Source organism: Chanos chanos, chromosome 9 (assembly GCF_902362185.1).
Source record: "Chanos chanos chromosome 9, fChaCha1.1, whole genome shotgun sequence".
Classification (NCBI taxonomy): domain Eukaryota; kingdom Metazoa; phylum Chordata; class Actinopteri; order Gonorynchiformes; family Chanidae; genus Chanos; species Chanos chanos.
The window spans coordinates 13,666,305-13,689,404 of record NC_044503.1 but is presented as its reverse complement, the minus strand read 5'-3'; the positions used below and the strand labels follow the sequence as shown (position 1 = coordinate 13,689,404).

The following is a 23,100-nucleotide window of genomic DNA, read 5'->3' as shown; positions in this document are numbered from 1 at the left end:
AAAAAAGAGCACTCACTGGTTGAATGTCAGAAGGATCAAGTTTCTTTGTTTCTTCTGTGGGAAAGATAAATATATGTTCTAGTTCAAACAAATACAATAGAGGTTTAAGAAACAATGACTTTACTTATAATTATGGGTGCTAGCTCAGATTTTGGGTAGAAGGATAGCAGCATGTTATTTAGATATAATATTTACATAATATTTACAGACTGCTAGACAGACAGAACAGTTATGCATATGCTGGTAAATATAATATTTCATTGCTGAAGTGTAGCAGTGATCACTAAGAGTTCCATTTTATACTCTGTTAATGCCATTCGTATTATTCTCTGAGAGAAAAGATCATTTAAAATAAACGTACCTTTTCTCCTTTTTCTCTGATGAATCATACATGCTATTATAACACTGAAGAGGGTTCCTACAGCAACACTCAGCCCCACACCAAGTATGATTCCCATGTTCCATCCATCACTGGTTAACAAAACCAAACAAGAACAAAATGAACTTGACCACATTGCTATGTGATGATAATAGCTATGCCATACCTAACATATGATAAATGTAGTTTCTACTGGATTACACTTCTTTTATGTATTATGTAATGAATGAAATATGTTGTGGTTATGTTTGTGTCTGTATTTTGTGTGAGACTTCACCTCTCTACATTCTGCTCTAAGAGAGCAGGTGCTGAAGTGATGACCTTGGGGGCAATGGTTGATTTTGGAGAAAGTGGTGGTGTGCTCTGGCCACCTACAGCATCTGTGCATATAAATTGTTCCTGACTACAACTGGTATCTTTAAATCAACAACATCAACAACAACAACAACAACAAAAATGTTTTCACTTAATTTTATCACCCCTAAAATGGAGAGAATGAGATGATTTCTTAATATACACAGGAATTAGGTGGAACAGTCAAACTCAAATCCTGAGACACGACACTTAAAGCATTCAAATGTTTTTGGACTTGAGGTTAAACTGTGTCAATGCAATAAAGTCTCAAAATGCATATCTGATAAATACACCAAAATCTCTTACCAGAAACTTCAACAGTAAAGTCTGTGTAAAAAAAATATGATTCCAAGTGTATGCTACATCTGTACATTCCTGCATCCTCTTTCTGTAGTTTTTGAATGTTCACATCCATTCCTCCATTGTACTCATACACTGATACTCTCCCAGCGTACAGAGAACTCACTTGACCTTTATTGTTCACAAATGTGAGACAATTCATATTCAGGAACTTGCAGCAGGACTTTGCATGAAGATTATAATTGGGATGAAAGAAAAATCTGAGCAGGACATGTCCAGACAAATCAGTCCTCTGTTGCCCTTCGGACAGGGGTACTTCTGAAAAATACACAAGTTACATTATCATTACTGTGATTTCTGGAACCTTCTTTTTAAAAGGAATACAAAATTCTTGAGGCCCTCTCACCATTTTTGAGAAAGAAAAGAAAGAGAAAGACCCTCGTCTTAAAGCCGTCCATGCGTCCTCAGAGATGGTCCTCCGTATTTGGCCTAAGAGGCAGAAATATCCTCAAACAACACCAAAGTGACTCACTCCCATTACCAAAAAAAAAAAGAAAAAAAAGGGGAATTGGTTGTATATTTAGCAATCTCAGTTACTAGTTACTAGGATGTAACAAAAAAAATCACACCCCAGGAACTGACATTTAACCAAGTTAAATATAGGTTTCCTTCTCTGTGTGCTTTGGTCCAACACTAAAGAAAACCCAAAATAAACCAGTGTGTAATATTTAAATCCATTAGCTCTGCAAAAAAATCTGTTAGTTCTTCTCTAAAACCACAAAATTTCAAAATGTTTGTGAGGCTTAATTATTTGTGTTTACGTGTGAACTCCTGAGACAGATCAAATCTTGTCTCATGGCAAACACCACTTCTATGCGTGATGCAGATTTTGAGAACGAGTGATGATTGAAAGAAAAATTGTGATGTGTCACAAAACAATAATGTAATGATATCATTTTGTATGTGTGAATTTGTTAAAAAAGAAGTAATCAAAACACCGTACATACGATATACAAAGCTGTTAGGTTGTTAGTTAAAGCAGTATCGATTTATTTGGCGTCAGCTTCATGTTTACTTTATTAAATAATACCAAACAAAAGCAAGCCAATATCCCAGGAAATTAAATTTTGTTTTATGTACAACAGATATACATTAGATACATAAAAGGAGATCAATTCTCCCTCCATGAGTACCATGTTTGTATAGATCCTTGCCCTAAATTATTCATCGTTCTATTAGTGCTCCCTAAACATTTTTTAGTATGATTCAATTATAATCAAAGGAAGCACTCTGGTACCTGGTACCACAGCAGTCAAATCACGAGTTTCTACATGATACCAAGAAAACCCCAAACAATGCTCATCATTAAAAATGAAATTTTCTACGCAAGGCCACCTTTTTATCTATAAAACAGGCAAAACAGCTGAGGCACAAACAGAGATAACATTTCAAATCATTAGAAAGCCCCCCCCCCCCCCCCCCCCCCCCAAAAAAAAAAAAATCCCACTGAGGACATTGTGCATGTAGCATTACACTGTACAGCACCTTAATGGTTTTGCCAGACCATGAGTGAGGGAGATATTTATTTTGGAATTTACAAAAGCTCAACCTATATTACAGTGTCATACAAGGTATATGAGAGCAGCCATTCCTCCGTGTCTTCACTGATTCGACCAGTCCCACAACCATGCAGCACTTCAAAAACAGCTGAGGAGGCTCTTGCACAGGTTCTGTCTCAGGTAGAAGCAGTCACAAAGCGGGTGTGTCGGTGTCAGAGCACATTATGTTTCTCTCTGCTACTCCTCAGTCAAGGTGATGACATCATACTGAATGCCCTGTTGCTGCATCTGTTCCAGCTGTTCGGGCGTGGCCTGTGTGGTGTAGACTGTCTGAGCCTGGGCCATGGCAGCATCTGCAACAGCTGTCAACAGAGAGGGATTTTTAATTCTTCAGTGATTCAGCTTTTTGACTAAGAACGTCAAGGGCTGAAATCTGACGCTTTTCCATCCCTTATCTCTGGCGTGCAGACTACAAATCAGTAACTACAAATCAGTAAAAAGATTTGTAGTCTACAAAAAAAAAAAACCCAAACAAAACAAAACAAACAAAAAAAACAGCTCTTCTATTCAACAGATCTCAGAGGCAAATACCCAGTCCATAATCTTAAGAGTTCGATTTGAGGTTACTCACTAAGTCTGATTCTATTGATATCAGCACTTAAGGGTTAAGTACAGCTCAACGCCAGCCTTGCACATGTTTATCAAAGGCGTGGGCGATTTCGATTTCATAACTCCAGTTTCATCACGGAACACCTCTATTTACACAGTTACAGAGAGCAAAAGAACCAAACTACCAAACCTTTGTGACGTTGATGTTCTTGCTCAGTTTTATATATCGAGAGGGTGTCCTTGTGTCTCAGTTCTGGAGAGGGACAAAAGAACAATGCTTTGTACAATGGGTCAAATGCCATACCAGTCATGGCTGAATGGGCGGCGGCCTCCAGGTCTTCGGGGCTGACTATCTGCTGCTCGGTACTGATAGGAACGTACTGGATCTGTCCATCATGGGTCAGAGCAATCTGAGAACCAAACACACAGACCACAGAGAATATGATCAGAACAAATAAATGAGCGTTTGGACTTAGTTAGGAGAACAGCGCGACAAATGGTGTGCACTGATTAAAGCATGTGTCTTTCCTCACCTGTTGCTCCTGTAGGAAAGCTCCCTCATGCTCGTACTGGATGTGGGCAATCTGACCATCCTGCATCTGTTGACAAACAGAAAGTCTTAGTCAGGAGACGCTGTCTAATAACTTCGACGAAGTCCTGAGCGTGTCACAATGATTCGCACTCTTTATCAGCAAATTGCTCATGTCTACCCATTTTCAGTTAGTCATGAAGTGGGCACGAGCTATTCATCAACTCTTCCATATGTGGATGAGAAATCAACACACTGACCTGAATATGGTTGCCGTCGGATACCACCACATACTCTTGAGGAATTAAGTGCTGAACGCCATCCTGAGAGATTATGTACTGCACCTGTGTGTTGGGCAGACAAGGGGAAGGTTAGAGCCAAATTTAAAATCAGATCCAACTTCCAGACCAAAATATATCCATTTCCAACGACTGCACTATTTATGTACTATCCCTCAAACATCAAGAGATTTCCCATAGTAGCACAAGCAATTTTTAAACAAAAAAACCCAATAAAACACATAAGCATTTACACAACAGCAGCTAACAATGTGCGTTATTCTATACAGATCTAAAATTTTTAGTATATGTATAATGCCCATGCAATGATTTCATATCAAATAATAAATAACGTAGTAAAATATTTATAGACCTGGGTGACATTATATGATAAATACCCAAAGAGCAACAACAGAATATGAGTCCAAAAAAAAAAAAAAAGTTCAACAGCCTGGTCTTTACGTATTACTACCGTACCCTATCTTAGGGAGACCTATGACTAACACGGCCAGAATCAGTCCTTAGAGAAAGATAACAATGCGGACTAAGTGACTGGTGCACTTCCAGGTAAACACTGCCTCACCTCAGTCACCTGATTATCAGCCGTCATCAAGTGTTGAACTGTTTGGCCGTCCACGGTGGTGATCTGCTGGATATATGTGGCCTCCTCCTGACAACAATGCAATGCAACCATTTGTATTGACAGTGTCACTGAGGGGGGGGGGGGGGGGGGCAGTTTTTTCAAACAGTCCTATTTGTCTCAGTTTGAGTCATCAACTGTCAAAAACCCATTTGCTATCAACACATATAATACTGTAAAAGAAATCACTCTGATAGGTGATTAGAGACTAAATCTAAATGAATAGAGAGCTGGGGCACACAAAGTGAACGAAGGTGAAAAGTTTGTTTGGCATATGGTGAATGTCCTCTTAAGAATCTCACAGTACCAGTACAGTGAGACAGAATGCCGGTATCTGTAAGAGCTGTGTCACGCTATGTAAAAGCAGGGCTGAGTCACGCTGTGTAGGCAGAGTGAGAGGATGTTGTCTACCTGGTCAGAGAGAGCCTGCTCCTGAGCCACGATAATATGCTCTCTACCCAGCGCCTGCTGGAGTCTCTCTGGACTGATCACTGTCTGTCCTGCCTGCAGGGCTGCTACACGCATGCAAACGCACACACAAGCGCGCAGGCACACACGTGCACACAGACGTAAGCACAAAATAAATCAAGAGACATAAACACACATAAATGAATCTGACCAATAAACAACAACAACAAAAAAAAATCAACTGCTTGTATTGAAAGCAGAACTAGCAAAACTGACATACTACAAAACGTAATAAAAAAGGGAATAAACTCTCCGGCTCGCGGTACGTTATGTGAAGATACAGTGGCAGTGACATGTACAGGTAATAGACAACAGTGCTATAAAACAGTGAATCCAGGAGAAGAGTGAGGCATGCTGTGTATAGAGCTGTCTGTGAGTGTGTAAGTAGGTAACTCACACTGTAGTGTGGCTAAGGCCTCTTCATCACTGTTGACGATTATTGTCTGTTGGGAGGGGACAGTCCTGGGCTTACGTGCTGGAGGGTCCTGGCTATGCAAACGCTCCATGTGAAACTTGAGGTGGCCATTACGGTTAAACCTGCCAATACATTGAAAAAGGAGAACGGTGCTCAGGAGGAATGGAGAGCATACATATCAATATATAAATACATTGATTTAAATATATTTTAAAATATGTTTTCAAAGACATCACTCAAAGCACACAGTTTTGTCCGCCCTAAGTACTGTTTGAAGACAAGACTAAGAAAAAAAAACCCCATGGAGAATATAATTCAGTTACCTCTGTCCACAGAGCTCACACGCAAAAGGCTTCTCATTGGTGTGAGTCATCATATGGCGTCGCAAGTCCTTCTTGTTCTTGGTGGCAAAACTGCAGGTGCTGCACTTGTGAGGTCGCAGATATGCATGCATGCCCATGTGAGCCTAAAAGAACGGATCAATGCATTAAAAAAAAAAAAAAAGACTGAATTGCTTTGGTAGTAATGACCAACCTTAGATTAACACTTTCTTTTAATACAAATTTGGGGTTACGATTCCAAACCAATGCTCTCATCTCAAATTATCAGAAGCAACTGACTGAGCTTTGACTGAGACATCATTAGTTTGCCCTAACCTTGACTTCAGGCCAGGATGGAGCTGTGAATTCGCAGTCCGGACACTTGAAGGTGTTGGGGTCCAAATGCGCCCTCTTGTGGTTCTCCATGTCAGAGCGGCCATGGAAGGACTCCATACAGATGCGACAAGAGAACCTCTTTGGGTTGAGCTGTTGCTGGGGGAAGGAGCTGGCCGAGGGGGAACCTGGAGTCTCATTGCTCAGCTGCACAGAGATGGCAAAGTTACAATGACAAACAACAGACTACACAGTACAAACAAAGCACTAGCTCAATACTGGATATTAGGGATTAATATACTGAGGAAATATACTGAAATCTTCTCTGTAAATAAAGGAGAAAGATAAGCTTGAGTGAAATGTCTGAAAGGTGTTTCAGACATATAGAAAACACGGAACCCTGACTCACCTCTACCTGTTGTAGCACGCCTTCTGCCAGGCCTGAGCCTGCCGGGTCTCCGGGACTCTCCTCTGAGCTGTAACCGACACACACACACACACACACACACACACACACACACACACACACACCTGCTGTCAGTATGTAGCAGACTAGGGCAACCATCCCACTGTTGAGCTGGTTTTTCATATTACAGATTACCTTTCCTCTGGGACAAAGGTACAAGGAACAATCCATGCATGCAACTCTATGGCTTGTATGGAAAAAATACAATCCCAAAATGCATTTACTGTTGTGGTAGCCAGAAATTTATATTGTGTGTATATATACACATACATGTGTACAGTATATTCACAACAATGTTATACGTCCAAACTGTTCATCCCAAAGACTTCATACTGTAAACATTAGGCTGTATACAGAGCAAAATACACACAATACACATACACATTTTTCAGGTGTCTGTAGCTGTGACACGGTGTAAACTCAGGGCGGTGTAAAATACACATGCCTTGCAATTTGTAGAGTGTTTACCCCTGCAGATCTTACAGATGGTAAACCCTTAGTATATATTCACCTGCATACAGCAAGCACACGCTGCCTGTGAATGTATGTTTATCAGTATTTGCTTGTGGCGTAATCTATCAGTCCTTGCTAACCTGTAACTGTGAAACATGCAGTACCTGTAAGCAGTGCCGCTGCTGTTGATCTCCTCAGCTGTCTGCTCCACCACGTTAAAGTCGCCGGCGCTTTCGTACCCGGCGATAGCGATCTGCGTGATCTCTGAGCCTCCGTCTGTGCCGGCCACCGCTGTCTCAAAGGCCTCCTGCACCAGAGTCTCCCCGTTCTCTGCCACGTGGAAGGTCACAACCTTCTGAGGCTGCAGGGATGACCCTTGACCTGCTGAACTGGTTCCAGCCCAAGAGCCCGCTTCCAGAGTCTTACCGTCTGATTTCAGCACTGCCACCTAAAAGAAAAAAAACAAAGGATCCAAATCCTATCATTCAAGACCATCAGAACACACTGATTATTTCCAAAACATAGTTGGAAAAAATAGTGGCTTAATACATTCACTCCATTTGAACCAATGCACAATTTACTATATTCCAATCAGAGATTTTAATGCATTTGTGTGAGCAAAAATTGCAAGTCATTTGCTTACTTACTCATTCCCTGAGCAAATACTTTGTAAAAGCACCTTTGGTAACAGTAACTGGATTGAGCCCTCTGGGGTGTGCCTTTATCCCTGTCGGATTTAATTAGGCTGTTGCCCACACTTCACGGCAGATTTTTTTAAAGAAGACTACATCCGTTACTTTGTTGATCAGAAGTCCTCAGGTCTTGCTACAGAGTCTCCGTGGATATCAGGCCCTGGGCTTTGGTTGGTCTGCTCAAAGTTTTCTACACTGCTTTATGCTTGGATTTGATGTTAATGTTGGAAGATCAATCTCTTTCCCCAATGATCAAAGTTGTTTTGCACAATGAGAGATTTACCTGTGTTTCTCACCATTCCATTGTTCCCCCTAGCCTTACGAGTCTCAGTCTCTTTTGATGAAAAACGACACTGTAGCATTATGCTGCCATCATCATGCTTTACGACTGCATTATGATCATCAGACCAAAGAATCCTCTCACACAGTCACAAAAATACTTGTGATTTGTAGACTCCAAGGGCGCCATTGTTTGGCTTGTCTGGCTTCTCTCCCATTAAGGTTTCATTTTGAAGAGCTACACAGACTGTTGTCTACTGGGTTTGTTATCCCATCTCGTCTACAGAATTCTATAATTCTGTCAGGGTGGTTGCTGGATTCCTGGTCCTACTCTAACAAAGGTTCTTCTTGCTATGTGTGTCTGGATGACCTTTTCCACGAGCAGTCCGAAAGGATCCATATTCCTCCTGTTTCCTACATATACTGATGAACTTCACTTGTGCTTCACTGTACCATTTTTATTGCCCTTATTTTGATGTATATCTGCACAGAATTCTACCAGAGCTCTATAGATTGGTCCTGTGTCTCGTAACAGTACAAATGAACTCAATAACTCCACAAGTCTGTTCAACCTCGCAGGGAACATGCTGTTTGTTTACTATTTCACGTCATTGACTTGAGTCACTAAATAAATCAGTACAGAGGGCAGAATGTCTTGACTTCGGTGGGAGTTCAGTACCTGTAATGAGTTTCCTACAAGCTCGCGGGCATTGCTCATGTTCAGCAAAAGGTCCAGTGCATTCTGAGCAGACAGCTCTGAAGACTCAGCTGGCATTTGGAAAAAGAAACAAACAAGTAAACAATAAGTATCAAATTACCCACATGCATCCTAAAAGCCTAACACTGGAGTCTCTCCATCACAATGCCCTTATAACCAGGAAAAGCCATTCTCTCCATTAACCTTGTTCATAGATGATGGTGGTGTTTCCTAATGCGTCTTGTGAGACAGCAGCATTCTCCATCGTCTGAAGTGTCACGGGATCCACAGAAACCTAACAGGTAAAAGAAAAAAAAACAGATCCTCAAACGAGCAAATTCTCACACATTTTGTTTGTGTGGAAGCAACATACTGAACTACATACCTGAATAAACACGTATTTGTGTGTTTGTGTGTGTGTGTGTGTGTGTGCATTTAGACTCACAATGGAGTTCTGCAGGCCCTGTGTGTCATGTTGCTGTTTGAGCTCCTCTATCTGCTGTAGAGTAAAGAAGGGGCGTCGACGGCGACGGGTGGGCTCCTCAGGGTGGGCTTGACTCCACTCCTCAAAGGCCTCGGGGTGGCGGCACTGGACATGCAGCCGCAGGTTCTTCCTGTGCTTGGTCATGAAGTGGCACATGTCACAAGAGAATGGCTTCTCTCCTGCAGGACACACAATTCCAACCCGAAGATCCATGTGAATCGTATTTTCCAACACAATAATAATTAGACCTGTTCTAAAAGGTACTGATCTGATGCAAGGAATCCATAAAGTTTCAGGCAGCATATGTACATTGAAGGAGCGTTCGCAGTAAAAGCTGTTTCACACAGAAAGGCCAAACTAAGGTTTAACAGGTTGACCGATGAGATTAAGCATCATCAAATGAGTGCTGACACATGGACAATGTACAATTCTAATGTCGCTGACTCACCAGTGTGTTTAATGGCAATATGAGACACTAGGAAGTCCTCTTTGGAGGTGGAGTATTTGCAGTAGTCACATTTGAATGGCTTGTCATTAGTGTGGGACAGTTGGTGGTTTAGCAGAATCTTCTTATTGTTGCACTGATATTCACAGAACTCACATTTGAACCTTGAACAAGAAAACATTCTATGAATCTTACAGAACAATCCAAAGGGTCATTAAGGCCCGAAAAAAATCAAAGTGCAAAAACTGCACTGACTAAATCAGTATTGTTGAAAAATAAAACATCCAAAGCTCTCTTACGTGCTATTTCCACAATTCTGGATGTGTGTGAGAAGATGCATCTTGAACGTGTAGCGCTTTTTGAAGGACTTCCCACACTGTAAGGTACAAAATTAGCTTTACTAAAACAAATTGCACATATTTCTAGCCAATATTCACTTCACTTGTGAGAGAGGAGATATGATTTTTTTCCCCCATTTTGCATCTCCAAAAGAAGGCAATATGGCCACTCAATGGACAGCAAGCGAAGTCCCACCTCAGTGAGCAAAGCATTACCACAACTGTTACAGAGAAATGACTGTTCTCTGAATTTCATGTTGTCTTTCTATGGATTCAAAGAGACTGAACGCGATCATGGTCTTCGTTGACACTCTCACCTTATCACACATATGTGGCTTCTCTGTGCTGTGTGTTTTCATGTGCTGAGTCAGCCTTTTCTGCATAGGATACACTCTCTGGCATATGGGACAGGGGAATTCAGACACCTTGGGAACCTGAGGGAGACCAGCAGACGACTGCTGCCGCATGAAAAGCAAGCAAGAACTACAGCATGCTAAACCATTACAGTGGAAATAAAAAAGTCACAGGAGTGAAGACTAACTAAGGTTTTGTGCTTTAGAAGCCAGAAACAAACTACTGACGTTTGGCAAAGTGAACAAAATCTTACCAGTGCTGTTTTCCTTTTCCTGGAGTGGGAAACACAAATCATAGCAATTCATTATTCGCAAACTCTTGAGATCAAACTCACGGCATCAGTGCAACATGGTTTAATGCTATCTTGTCTAGTTACTTCCATGCTGTAGTAATACATACTTGTCTTTGTTGTGGACTGCAGAATGCCTTATCACGTCCTTCCTATAGACACTGCTGTAGTCGCACTCCTCACACTTGTATGGTTTTGTGCCTTCATGATTGAACATATGCTCCTAAAGAGATTATCAATGAGATCTCGCAATATTCCAGCACAGTACCTTGCAACTCATTAACTGTGCACCCCAGAAACCTGTTGTCAAAGACACACAGTACTTGCACCCCACACAAATGTATATGTTGTACCATTGTTTATCCTGTCGTATTTACCTTCAGCGAGGACCAACGTTTACAGCGGTAGCTGCACTGAAGGCACTTAAAGCGCTCTGGATCGTTGCCTTCATGGGAATCGACGTGAAAACGAAGGTCATCTTGTGAGAGGAAGCGTGAGCCACAGATCCAGCAGTTATGAGGCCTCAGTAGAGGCTTGAGAGATTTGTAATACTTGCTATAAAGTAACAACAAAGATGACAATGTCAATATTAAACAAACCAGAAAAGGGCAAGGTCTTTTAAGTCAAACGCACATGACTCAAACGGACATGGATGCATTAGTTTCAGATTTCACCTCTTTGCCAAAAAACAATGGAACTAGGTGTGTCTGCAACTTACTTTCGGTTCATGTACTTCTTATACTTTTTGCGAAGAAAACGTCTGGAGGGTCTTCCACGTTTCCTCGGGAAGAACTCCGCATCCTCCGGTCCTGTGTTTGATGAGGGATCTTTGTTCTCAGAATCCGATTGGCTGACGCCAGGTTCGACTGTGTTACCATTGGACAAAGAGGCATTTCCATTGCCAAGCCCTGAGGAGCTTGCTTCCTCAGGTGCCTGGGGATCCACTGCTCCATTCGTCTGAGACACTCCCTCTGCCTCTGTTGCCAAAAAAGTCAAAAGCAATTAGTAAAAGATCTGCCCAGTGGCATCACATTAGGCCAGAGCTTCAAATCTCTGTCATGAGGCAGACCTTTACTGTTGTTGTTGCTGTAGGAGTAGCTGAATTTGCGCGGCCGGCCCACTCTTCTGCGTGGCCTGTCATTAGAGGAGGAGGAGCAGGAGGGTGGAGTTACATGTTGATAAGCAGGTTGCCTGCCCCTGCAGTCCTCATCTGCTGGGTTATAGTCACTGTCATCTGAGGGGAACACACAGAGCAGAGAATGAATGAATGAGGGATAAGATGAGGACATGATACGGGACATAACATTTAAGCACATTGTGAATACACACTGAAAACTTTAGTAAATCAGACTTATCCTCGAAAGATGAAACCATCATAAAAAACTCCATTTTGCAAAATTCCTAGGGAACCTATTAACAATCAAATCTGTAAGCAGCACCGGCCTTAAACAGACATTATTTTAATCTAATTCGGTTTTGAATGAAATCTGCATTGCACTGAAAAACAGCAGCAATATTGGGATGACAAGAAGGAACTTTCAAAAATTTTATCCACTAACCTTTGGGATCATCAATAGCACCAGCATCCACTATGTCATCTTCCTCTTCCTCCTGCGGTTCCTCCACTTTTACCTCTTCCACTCTTCGCGCCACCATGTCACAGCGTCGGGGTCTTCCTCTCCTTCGCTTTTTAGGCGGAGAACCACCTGAGAGTCAAAAAGCACAGCATAAAGACAAGGGGAACACACTATATGCTTCTACTCACAAATTGCTCCCACACTATTTCACATGCGTCAGTGGACCAAACTTTCCTCGTGAAGATTCATTCACCCACATAATATTCCAATCCTAATCCAAGGTTGTTTGCATCTTCATTCAGATTCTGATATGTTCTGAATTCTAGGACCAGCTGTCAAAGATTAGAATTAGAGTAAAATCCTTGAGGACAGAAGATCTCCAAGAGGAAAGTCAGCCACAATTGAGTGAGGTACTCTTTTTAAAAGTTTCTCAAAGGCAATTAACATGCTTACCTGCAGGCTTGAAATGCTTATCTCTCATGTGGTTGATGAGGGTGTCTTTGGAAACACTTTTATAGGGACACATCTTGCACTTGAACTGTTGAACAATCACCACTTCCATCATCTGCTCTAGCTCTTCTAGGTCTGGGGGTCTGTCTTCTGAAGCTCCCTCCACCCCTGACTGCACTACAGCAGCACCATCACCATCGTCATGTGGCTCCACAGACCCCCCAGGCTGTGGAGCTGGGGACCAGTGTGGGACCACCTCGGGTTCAGGTTGAGTAGAGTAGGTGCCACTGCTGCTAATGTAAGGGCCAGCCTGGCTGTCACTGCACTCCATTTGATCTTGGAGCTGTGAGGCCACTGTGTCCGTCACCGAGTGTCCAACCCCTCCTTCCTCGTCAGCGAACAAAGACGCTCGGGCAGGACCGCGTTCCACGAAGCACGTAGATGTAGAGTGTCGTGGTTGCTCCGCCTCTTCGTCCGGCCTGTCTCCGACAGCAATGTCCTGCTCGGAGGCGGTGACGCACTCCACGTAACGTTGGGCGGGTTCCACAGCGTCTACGCTGCTGTCGATGTAGCGGGAGTGCCGGGGCTGTTCAGGACTGTCGTCCGCTGCGCTGCACTCCAGGTAACCGGCGCTGCACTCCACCACGTAGCGAGGGTGGTGCCGTAGGGGAGTGGAGGCCGTATCACTGCATTCAGCGGGGTAGCCACAAATGGGCTCCTCAGAACCATCCACGCTGTAGTCGGGGAATCGAGACTGTCGGGTCTGATCTGGCTCAGATACGGTCTGGTCTGGGTCATCCCTGTTGTACTGGGAGTGGTGAGGCTGGTCGGGAAGGCTGCTGCTGCTACTGCTGCTGCTACTACCATCTTCATGCTCTGGATAGCCAGAGTGGGCTGGCTGATCAGGTTGGTCAGGCTCCAGGCCGCTGCGCATTCCCTCCCCCATGTCACCCTGGTCCAAGCAGGTGGATGTTGGGCCATCCGCCAGAGTTTCTAGGGCAATGCGACTAGACAGTGCCGAGGATGACATCTGAGCCACCATGGGAGCACCTTTTAGCAAACAGAGAGAGGCCAAAAGATTTGCAGAGAGGAGGTAAAAAAACAAACAAAAAAAAACCCCACACATCGCAAAGCAAACATGAAGAGCTCTGAGGTACATCCTTACCATCATCTGGGCCTTGAAGAATCAGATACTGTGTTGTCTCAGCACTGTCATCCTCTGCACTGGTTACTGCTATACACCCTTTAGGATGGAAGGAGGTAATGGTAGGGAAAAAAAAGAAAAAAAAAAAACTTGAAAGATGTTCCGCATACAGTCCATTAACTTTTATATTACTGGATGGTACTATGCAGGTTGGTATATATTGTGATAGACTATACTGTTTATGAATGTCATATAAATAATATGGTAATATTTCTGGGAGGTTCCATTGCTTTCCCTACCATTCATAATATCAGGGCCAATAGTGGACTCAATGATCTTGTCAATGGCAGAACCCAGGTCTGAAGAGGTGGAGGCAGTGGAGTCTGATACCATCATCCCTCCATCCGCCACGGCACTGGAGTGCACTAAAACCTGAGCTGACTCCGACACCAAGATGGACTGCGTTACGGTTGAAACACTGGACACACTGGTGGACTGTGCCACAGAGGAGGAGTCTGGAAGGTGGAGTCCACGGACATCAGTGCTAGAACTTGTCTCTGGGATGAACACCTGTAGAAAACAAAAATGATAAAACGAAGTGTATATACAATAAGGTTGAACAGAACAGTGCACCCTAACCACAAGAGGTGATTGAGAATATGTTAAACACAGATACAGGAAAATCGCTGTAAGAATGAGTTGCAACAGATTCTGGCCTGAGTGACAATGCAAAGACTATTCCTCATTAAGATGCCATTTCTGAGAATGTGTTTGGAAACACCTAACACTAGCTTTCTTCTCAATCTTTTGGTTACAATGTACACAGTTCCACACTATTTCTAGAAGGCTGACCAATCTACATTTGGGGTAAACAGGGTAACGTTGACTGAAGGAAGACCAAAGCTCCGCACAAGTCATCCAGTGACCATGTGATGTACAGATCAAAGAAAAGCATGCTAGGCTATACATAGCAAAATAATCATAAACTTACCACCAGCCCCTCAGAACTCTGTCCTACATGGCAGTCAGACTCTGGTGCCATGGCAGGTGTGGCAGCTGCATCGCTGCTGTCTGCTGACATGGCTTCTGAGGACTCCATTCCCATTCCACTCTCAGAGGGTTCCTCCATTCTGGAATGTCCCACATCACTGCTGCTCTCCACCTCCATCTCCTCAGAGTCCATCTTGACTCTAAGAGTGATATAACTTTGTTCTAAAACACACTAAGCGTAGCTTTGGGTGTCTTTGCTGTTTGTACACACTGTATATTGATTGTACAGTACAAGGTATTCTATATATTGCATTATAGAGTATGTACACTGGATATTTTACACCATTATATTGTATAGTACACTAGGCATTACACTGGCAACAGACTGAGAGCACAAACATGAATAATAAAAAAGTTAAACAGAAGAGCTTGTGCCTTAATAGAACCAAGAAGAGAAGCCCAATACAACACTCCTAACAGCATTCTAGAGCTGGCCGTTTATACACATAACACACATATTTCTTTTCACCGTTTACAGAATAGAGGTGAAAACAAGCCATTCAACCTATGTACTGTCACTGCATTAAGCAATGCATGGTTTACGTTGAGAGAGAAGTCGTGTTGATACCGAATTTGACATCAGCCTGAATTTTGTGGTCAGTTCAGTCTTTGATGTAAGTTCAGGCTTTCAACAGCAATTTACAGTGAGATACATTTAAGATAAATTGGATATTCTCTCCGTAATGTGTCAGCGTTGGCGGAAATTTTGACACGATATATAAGGACACCTTGAGTACCACTGTAAAATGTGATAAATACGTTGTTTGCCTGCCTTCCAAATTGACTTCAGTTCAGGTAGCAGTCTTACCAATGTTTCTGGTGACTGAATCAAACGATTAGATCTGGTGACTACATCTCATGTAAAGCCCTTGGGATGAATAGTGATTAGTGACTGACACGGCTCAGCAAGCACATACAACACAGAGCCAAAAGACATTTTAATTTAGTTCTGTTAGCAGTTAAGACAGTTTTGGAATAAGTCTAACTTTAACTCGAAAAAGTATGTAAAAAAGTGTGTAAAAGTAGCGTTAGGATAGCTACATTCGCTATCAAGACATGTCAATTTACTACTCATTTCAGTCAGCTAGTTGAGCAAACGTGGTAGTTTGAGCTAATCGACTTCTCGCACGCGTTGCTCAAACACAACTTGGTCGCAAAAAACTAAAATGATATGCTTCTAGCTTGGACGGTCAATGCCCAAGAAACTGACTTTCTCTTCTGATCACCATTCAATAGACTAACTGAACGAAGCGGTTGCTGGCTGGCTAACCCTTTTTATAATTTAAACGAGCCAAGCTGCCCTCCCTCTTGCCTGCTACGCAGCGCCATTTTCTAGGCCCTTACTTTACACTCAGGCAGTACGAAAGCTCCTATCTGTAGCAGGGACCTCGAGGGCCTTCGAGCAAGACAGACCGCCTGAATTTTGTCCCTGAAGAAAATTAAACTTAACACTCTCACTCACGCCACATTTGCAACTATGTTTCTTACCGTGTGTTTCGAACAGTATTGTTCTCCCTTTTAATGGCAAACCGAAGGAAATACGTTTTTGTAATACGAGCTACTTGCTACTGCATTCTAGTCGGGCGCCATGAATATCTCCTCGCTTCCTGTTCGATATACACCGGATCTCATTTATCTCTTCTATTCGGAGTAAACGTGCAACACTGTCACTGAGTAATGGCATGTTAAAATACTCTCAAAAGCTAGTTTGCCTGTAGAGGAAAATTGTGGATATATGGGAGGACTGTAATTATTCATTAGATTTGTTCATTTGAAGGACTATTGTTTTCAGAGGAAGACATGTAGCACTTGTTGTCACCGAAACGCGGATTAATATGAGTTCGGAAGCGAGGTCAGTTGAGGGTTAACCATTGAGAGAAGTTGTGAAGCGATGTGTTGCTGCCGAAATTCTAACAATTTGGAGCAGTAAACGAATGTTCGTTCTGTGATTGTAATATTGTTTGTTGTTCGGAAGGAAAGACCTAGATTTTTTTTCTTCAAAGCTTTAATCCTTCGTTGAGCTTGTTTTGGTCGTATTAGTGGATTTATGTCATTATTTGTTTGAAGTAAAACGGCTAGTTTCTGATTTGGTGATACTTTGATACTTCTGGTGACCATCAGGAGTGAAAATGTCATATTCACTTTTATGGTCTTAGTGTGTAAAATGTGTTGCAACGTTGCAGCATACTGCAGTTTTCTTAAAAAGCGACCTAATCACATCATAAGTGATTTGACCGGAGTCTGGTGTTTGTGAAATTGCCTTGCCAGTTGTGTATCAGACATTTGGATTTGGATCATTTTCACAGTTTACCAAACACACAATAGGAGTTCGTATCTTAGTGTCTCTCTACAACCTACATATGAGTAAGGACTTCATGTCCGCAGTGTGGAAATTAAGTAACAGCAAAGGATTTTGTTTCTTCCCGGATTTATTTGCAAGGCTGTTTATAATTACTCAAATAATTTAAATAACGTTCAAAAGTGCAAATGCAATTCTTTGTCTTATAAAACAACAACAATAATGCTATCAAAATAAATGGATAAATTAATTCCACTAATTAATTCTTAAAATCTTGAATCATTGCCCCCCTGGCAGATAGGAGGCAGTCTGACATTGTGGTCTCTTATTTTTGTACTTTGCATATATTACAAGTCATCAGATAAATATTAAATTAATGTTACACTCAGAACTAATAAGTAATTAATAATATAATACTTAACAGGATCAAACATACTTATTACATATTGCACACTTATATGAAGCATTATTTCAGCAACTGGGTCACAATTTTCCCATTTTGAGAAAAGCTCTCAGAGTTTAAGTCCTGGAAGACTAACCACTTCCAGTGTGCTTTGTTATATTCTGTGCTTTCTTCTTAAAGTGAATGGGATCTGCATGGCTGGAGCTTTCTCAGCAGGTCATGACTGGATTAGCCAACAGCGAGATGGACATTCATTTGTGGTGGTAGGCAGGGCATTTCAGGACATCATATTTCACATATCCAACCCTGTCAACTTGTCGCTTGGAATTCATTCTCCAGTAGAAGCTTTGCTGGCAGAAGTAGTAATGTCCTGTAATTGAATGATTAGAGCAGTTCAAGTGAGTCATAAAGACACAGACGGTCGATGATCTACTTATAAGTGTAATATACTGTCTTTGATAGACAAACAGCTGATGATATCCAGACTTGAATGTACATAAAATTAAACAGAGAGAGTGAACAACCATTTGTGGTTAGTTATTTGATTATACAACCTTAGCTACTCTACAAAAGTAAAAGAGGACAATAAAGTTACTTAAAAACTTTAACACTTACCCTTGTAGAGGAATACATCATGAGGTTTATTTGGGACTCCACCAAAGACATAGTCTGTGTATCGAGGATACCCTGTGTCGACCGCCTGAGTCTTGACGTCCAGTCTGAGAGGATTCATGCAACAGTAACATTGAAGAATGAATACCATCAACTAATCCTACAAAGTATGACTATTGCTTAGAAGTATTGGATGAATGAGAGAATATGCAATTTATAAGTGAATCTTTCGTGCATGTACCACTTATTTGACTCATTAAAAAGCTCACCTCCAGAATTTGTCTTCACTGAAAAGGAGCACTTTGCCTTTTCCCCGTGGTAGAGACCCTTCCACTCTCTCCAGACTGGCAGGCAAACCCAGCTTCTCAATTCTGCGTGGTCCTTGGACCTGATCTCCAGTGTACACCCAGAACTGGTTGGCTGTATGAATGGAGATAGTGAGTTAAGAATTAAGTCCACTTTTAGCTTTTAAGAGAATATCAACTAAATATCACGTTACTGTGCACGTTCGTACCTGAGAAGAAATAGATTTTCTTTGTCAAGATGTCCTCAAATGCAGTACTTAGGACGGCTGGCAGTGCAGGCCAACTCTGCTTGATCGGGAAAGGACCGTTTAGCCCTTCCTTACGCTGACTTGACATTGTCCAATAGTATCTGTGTAAGTCAACAAAGAGTAAGAAATATGAAGGAATAGTGACATGTTTTCTAACCATTCATCCACAAGCTATCAGGCAGCTCCATACTGGCTATACAAAACCGTGTTTAACAAACTGTGACATACCCATCCTTAAATAAATGAAGTTGTCCCTTTATCTCTGCAATTGCATCAAATTTATCCACTTGGCAGGCGTCATCTTTGGGGTCCACAGGGTGTGGGGTGGTCTCTGTTGTCTCCCTGGTGGGTTCAGTGGTCGTAACTGGGGGGGAAGTTGTTGATTTGGGCTGGGGAGGTGTAGGATCTGGACCAGTTTTGGGTCCTGTCAGGAAAGAATTGTATGTGTTTTTAAGGATGCCATAAAATGTTAATCACAATAAATCACAGTAGACCCTTACAATGATAAATATGGTTCTGCAGAATTTCTTACCGTAGAGGAACTGAATGCCTGCAGTGTCATCGCTGTGGAGAGAGAAATCCTTGACATATTTGTACATGGGGTACATCAGAGCATCTTGAATGCTGGAGTGTTCCAAGCCAAGGGCATGGCCAAATTCATGAGCAGCCACCAAGAACAGACTGTAACCTAAGAAAAAAAAATGTATTGCCTTATTAACCCATACCTTTCTGAATGTGGCTCCTAATGTTCTATACAGTGCCACTGATGAAGTGACTGATAACTGTTTTTAATTACCTCTGTCTGGACAAAATCCCCATTTCTGATCTTTGTCATAGTTGCTAGTCGTAGCGCACCACAGTTTACCATCGCCCCGTCCCTCACTGGTGCAGGACGTGTATGTCTTATCCAAGAAGGTGAATGGGAAGTGACAAGGCTCTCCCTCTGAATTACCTCCAATCACAGCTGTATCTGTTTGACCAAACACATCTTAATTTCAGACCATATGTACAATATATCGCATGCTAATATAATCTAGTGCTCTAATGGGAAGTTACAACATGAATGCTTTTTCAAAAGACAAAAATGTGTCAAGAGAATGTCATGCTTTGTGCTGCCTTTGAAAAAAATAATGTATTTGTATTTTTGAGCTGATGCAGCCTTTTACATGAACAAGGGCTCCAGCTCCTCACCTCGGCTCGGGCAGAATCCGTATTCCTTATCAGTGTCAAAGTTGGATGTTGTAGCACACCAACGGTAGCCATCATTCCGCCCTTCTGTAGTGCAGCTGTTGTATGTCTCTCCATCAAACACGAAGGGGAAAACGCATGCCCTACCATTGCTGTTTCCTCCATATGTGAACAAAACTGCAGAGAACATGAACATCTGAATCACACTCTTAAATCCTTAACAGTTCACCAAATGTCAGCTTGAGGTTTTCTACTTACGCTCGCTTGGACAGAAGCCAAATTTTTTGTCCTCATCAAAGCTGGCGGTGGTGCTGCACCAGGGCAGGCCATCTTCACGCCCTTCAGTGGTGCAACTGGAGTAAGACTTTCCAAGAAATGTGAAGGGAAAGTGGCATATGGCGCCATCTGCGTTGCCATAGCGAGTCTTAATCACTGGAACAGACATGGTTGGATATCTTCAAATCTCAGTTCAAGAAATATGAAGAGTGACTCACTTTATGATTAACCTCTAGAGGGAGACATTGCCTCAGGCCATAGCTTGATGAACAAAGGTTAGCATTACGCTGATTGTTTTGTTCTTCATTTGCACGTTGCTACCTTTCAGGCATTGCATAAAAAAATATGTGAGGAATAAGTTTAGACAAACCGAGTATACAGCGTGCTGTCTTGCATTTAGATGCTACACATTTGAGTTATACAGTAGCAATTTTTATGAATTGATGTGCACTTAGAAGAGTAAAAAATGTTATGTTTATGTGTCCAAAACTCTCACCTGCTCCATTGCCAAGGGTCCAGAATTCGTCATCATCAAAGTGGGCATCTCCCTGGATTCCCTCCCCTGGAGGATAGGCATGGGCGAGCAGTCCATCTTTTCCATCAAAAGGGTAGGGATCCCCGTGGTCTGAAATGTAATAATTCTCCACTTAGCGCATACACTTTTCCCCGCACTCTTGGATGCAAATCATGGGTTTTTCATGTAAGTTACCAAATGGACTTGGAATGAAACCAAACTTACCCAGCTTTCCAAATGAGATCATGATATCAGCAGTGCCGGCGTAGAGGCGCGTGAATGTCAAAGGTGTCACATCACTCCATACCTTGAAGGCACGGGCGAAAGCATCATCGATGAGTGATTCATCCATGTCTGGTGAGTAGTTCAGAACCCTGCAAAACGAGATATTTTAGCACGATCAAACTTGTCAGCGTGTTAGTGACAATACTTTGTGAGATCTTCAAATATTAATCACAAGTCAAACACCGTGAATGGCTGCTAGTATGGATCAGACATAATACTGACTACCAAAATTACTTGTGCATATGAACCTGTGATGAAAAGAAATTATGTACAATGTAAATTATGTACAATGGTCCTAGGAGCGAAGATTCTGCTTTCACTTGAGACTTTTGAAAAATGATTTTCCATGTGTCATGACTATGGTAAAACGAACAGTCCTGCACTGCCTGTGTAAGTAAATGTTTTTTGGTGCATGTTCTTTATATTATTTGGTTCACATCTCGGCATTACCTGTACGTGATGTCGTTATGGTCCCACTTGAGGTTCCCTGCAAAGGTCTGGTAACTTCGAACATCAGGAACACCACAGCGAGGCTGATTCATGGCATTGATTGTAGCCTGGTCTAGTTCACCAGTCTCCTCCAAGCCCAGCTGTTTCTGCATCTTCATCAAGGCTTTGGACTGAGACTGGAGTCCACTTTTCTCAAGAGTATTTATGTAGCCAAATCGTTTCAAGTAGGTCTGGAGGGAGTCGCCAAAAAGTACATTAAATATACATCAGATGGTTGCTGTATTTCTTTTAACCAGACCACATATAACCATGTTATTATGGGAAACAATAATTTCATTATGTAAAGCAAATACATAGTCATTGATATGACACCACGAGAAACAGCCTCCTTGATTGTCTATCTATGTAGGCAGTTATTGCAACACATGAATTTTCCTGCAAGGAAACAAACAGAAAATAAACGAAAGAAAAAGATCTGCAGTAAAGGATGTAGTACTTACATCTGCCAGCTCTTCATCAGTCATGTTTCTCATTTGATCTCCAGGAAAATTCACAAAAACAGATTTAATAGGCCCACACCATCCACTCAGTGTGAACATGCCCAAAATGAAAAAAGTTATTACTATTCGAGTCATTGTGACAGCTCTCCACTAGCAGCTCACAGCAAAAAAATAATGCTCTATTTTATGTACTGTTAAACTATACTATAGTAAACTGTAAGAACTATATAATATTCTATAAATTATTAACTTTAAGTGCCGTTGTCCCCAGTCCCTGCTTCTCTTGTTTTGACTGTTCTTCTGTTTGTCCTTGGTGCTGTGCTATCCATATTTATATCCTACATGAGGGCTTATTCACCCCCTGTTCTGTCACCACTCCCACACATGTTGCCAGACTCCCTCTTTCTCAATCTGACGAGTGTTTTGGAATTTTTTCAGTTTTCAAAACATCGGGGCTTTCCCATATGAGTGTTTATAGCACCTGGAGGCAGGAAAGATGCATTTTTGCCTTTGAAGTGCTATAGTATTTTAGTATTTGTTGTTTTGCACTACTTTAAAAAAGACATTTTATTATTTTTCATTAGATTTCTTTAGCTTTTTATCGAAATCACAAACTTGTCAGTGAGGTGTTAAACACAGCATTTATTTTACAGTTTGAGACTCTGTCTGTGAAACTACTGTCAGCTAGACTAAAAAACTTGCCCTTGGTATATTTTCAAGACCCTTTAATGAAATAATCAACAATAGTTGTCCTCCTTCATTTCCTTTGTCTTGCATTACCATAGAATTACTTCACTTACAAATTACTCAAGCAAGTTCTCTTTCTGGCAAAAAAAAGAAAAACAACAAAAAAAACTATTACAAATTATTTGCTAATTTCAGAACGCAATAAGCAACACCAATCTGAGGGTGTTTGTCGCATTTTTTTTTTTTAAAAGATAATTCTTAGAAACCTAAATTACTCTTTAATTCATATCATGAATAACATTCAGTCCACAGGCAACCATGTCTTACTGTGGTCCTGTATTTCCCAAAACATTAACATTTTTGATAGTGTATATATATTGATAGAGCCAAGTCAGTGTATTTTTTCATTCATTCAGATAGTCTCTGAGAAG

At 41.7% G+C, this 23,100-nt stretch overlaps 2 protein-coding genes across 2 annotated transcripts; both read right to left on the bottom strand.

The window, feature by feature from the left end:
• Nucleotides 1-2,593: 2,593 nt before the first annotated feature.
• Nucleotides 2,594-15,037, bottom strand: LOC115820334 (zinc finger protein 335-like). The gene is made up of 27 exons (XM_030783873.1): nucleotides 14,844-15,037; nucleotides 14,152-14,422; nucleotides 13,874-13,951; nucleotides 12,712-13,758; nucleotides 12,241-12,387; nucleotides 11,751-11,915; nucleotides 11,400-11,658; nucleotides 11,059-11,236; nucleotides 10,792-10,904; nucleotides 10,646-10,664; nucleotides 10,356-10,472; nucleotides 10,000-10,076; nucleotides 9,704-9,864; nucleotides 9,217-9,434; nucleotides 8,976-9,066; nucleotides 8,754-8,842; nucleotides 7,268-7,551; nucleotides 6,594-6,660; nucleotides 6,188-6,391; nucleotides 5,855-5,997; nucleotides 5,514-5,653; nucleotides 5,060-5,160; nucleotides 4,592-4,678; nucleotides 3,991-4,074; nucleotides 3,735-3,800; nucleotides 3,506-3,611; nucleotides 2,594-2,954 (listed from the first exon to the last, which is right to left on the bottom strand). The coding sequence occupies exons 1-27, from the start codon at nucleotides 15,033-15,035 to the stop codon at nucleotides 2,830-2,832; spliced, it is 4,629 nt and encodes a 1,542-aa protein (XP_030639733.1). The 5' UTR covers nucleotides 15,036-15,037; the 3' UTR covers nucleotides 2,594-2,829.
• Nucleotides 15,038-17,855: 2,818 nt separating this feature from the next.
• mmp9 (matrix metallopeptidase 9) lies at nucleotides 17,856-22,117 on the bottom strand. Its single transcript, XM_030785220.1, has 13 exons — nucleotides 21,983-22,117; nucleotides 21,483-21,712; nucleotides 20,973-21,121; nucleotides 20,730-20,858; nucleotides 20,216-20,389; nucleotides 19,961-20,134; nucleotides 19,566-19,739; nucleotides 19,302-19,457; nucleotides 18,998-19,193; nucleotides 18,731-18,870; nucleotides 18,486-18,636; nucleotides 18,220-18,323; nucleotides 17,856-17,974 (listed from the first exon to the last, which is right to left on the bottom strand). Exons 1-13 carry the CDS (start codon nucleotides 22,115-22,117, stop codon nucleotides 17,856-17,858), a joined length of 2,031 nt encoding a protein of 676 aa, XP_030641080.1.
• Nucleotides 22,118-23,100: the final 983 nt, after the last annotated feature.